This window comes from Vombatus ursinus, unplaced genomic scaffold (genome assembly GCF_900497805.2).
Source record: "Vombatus ursinus unplaced genomic scaffold, bare-nosed wombat genome assembly UNPS02014818.1, whole genome shotgun sequence".
NCBI lineage: Eukaryota > Metazoa > Chordata > Mammalia > Diprotodontia > Vombatidae > Vombatus > Vombatus ursinus.
The window spans coordinates 15,694,834-15,696,022 of record NW_020954596.1 but is presented as its reverse complement, the minus strand read 5'-3'; the positions used below and the strand labels follow the sequence as shown (position 1 = coordinate 15,696,022).

At 62.4% G+C, this 1,189-nt stretch overlaps 1 protein-coding gene across 1 annotated transcript in view; it reads left to right on the top strand.

Moving 5' to 3' along the window:
• The first annotated feature begins 719 nt into the window (after nucleotides 1-719).
• MAN2B2 (mannosidase alpha class 2B member 2) overlaps nucleotides 720-1,189 on the top strand; it is an 82,231-nt gene continuing 81,761 nt past the window's right edge. Inside the window, exon 1 of the mRNA XM_027836252.1 lies at nucleotides 720-939. Within this exon, the coding sequence (XP_027692053.1) occupies nucleotides 772-939 (168 nt within the window). The 5' untranslated portion in view covers nucleotides 720-771. The remainder of the gene's footprint in view (nucleotides 940-1,189) is intronic.

The following is a 1,189-nucleotide window of genomic DNA, read 5'->3' as shown; positions in this document are numbered from 1 at the left end:
GGAAAGGAAAATTACGACTTTATTTTCACTAACCTTCGGTTTCCTTTGCAATCTTCTCCTTTTTTATTTTATGCATAGAAAACACATGATTCTTAGAAGGGGTCCACAGGCTTCAGCAGACCCCCACAGCTAAGGCAGCCCATTGGCTCAGTGGATAGAGAGTCGGGACCCCCGGAGAGCCCCTGCCAACTCTAAGATAGGCAAAGCGCTTATTCCGCGCCCACTCGGCGCAGCCTCAGTTTCCTGTCTTGTGCCCAGCGGGGCTCGCACTCGGGACTCTGCAGGGCTGCAGGGAGCTGCGCAGCCCGCCAGCCTCCCGGGAGTGGGGCGGGGCGGGGCGGGGCGCGGCGCTTGCCGCGGGCTCCGGCTGCACAGTGAACTCTCCATGGTAGCGACGCGGCAGCCTCCCGCCCGCCACCGTTGTCAAAGAAAGGCAGCGCCTCCTCCCCCCACTACGCGGTCCCTGGAAGACTATTAATTGTAATTATCTGCATGAGCAAATTATACACTGCACACACTATTAATTACACAATTAATGGATTCATCTTCCACCCCCACCCTAGGCCTGGGGGAGGGGAGCGCGCATGCGGCCTCCTCGGAGCAGCGCGTCCCTTCTGGCTCGCCGTAGCCGCGTTTACCCCACCCCCCCACCCCCCACCCTGTCCCCGGGGGGAGGGGAGGAGTGAGGGGGCGGGTACGGAAGCCCAGGAGCCCGGGATCCGCCTCGGCTAGCTTGGATCGGTAGGGTAGGCGTCTTGTCCGGCCTCCAGGATGAAGCTCTCGTCCTGGCCCCTGTGGCTCCTGCCCCTGTGGCTCCTGCCCCTGTGGCTGCTGTCGTCGCCGCAAGCGAGCGGCCTCCGAGGCCGAGCGCCCGGCCATCTGAGGGCCTTCGTGGTGCCTCACAGCCACATGGACGTGGGCTGGGTCTACACTGTCCAGGTAGGGAGAAGCGCGGCCCTGTGGGGGATTTGCCGCAGTGTTAAAGGCCGCGGGGATCAGACGTTCCACGGGGGCAGCCCCGCATTCCACGGAGGTACCTTCGCGTTCCAAGGGGGCAGCCAGATGTTGCAAGGGAGCAGCTCAGCATTAGGCGGAGACAGGCAGATGTTGTAAGGAGGCAGCTCAGTGTTCCAAGGCATCGAGCAGGTGTTGCAAGGGGGCAGCTCAGCGTTAGACGGAGACAGGCAGA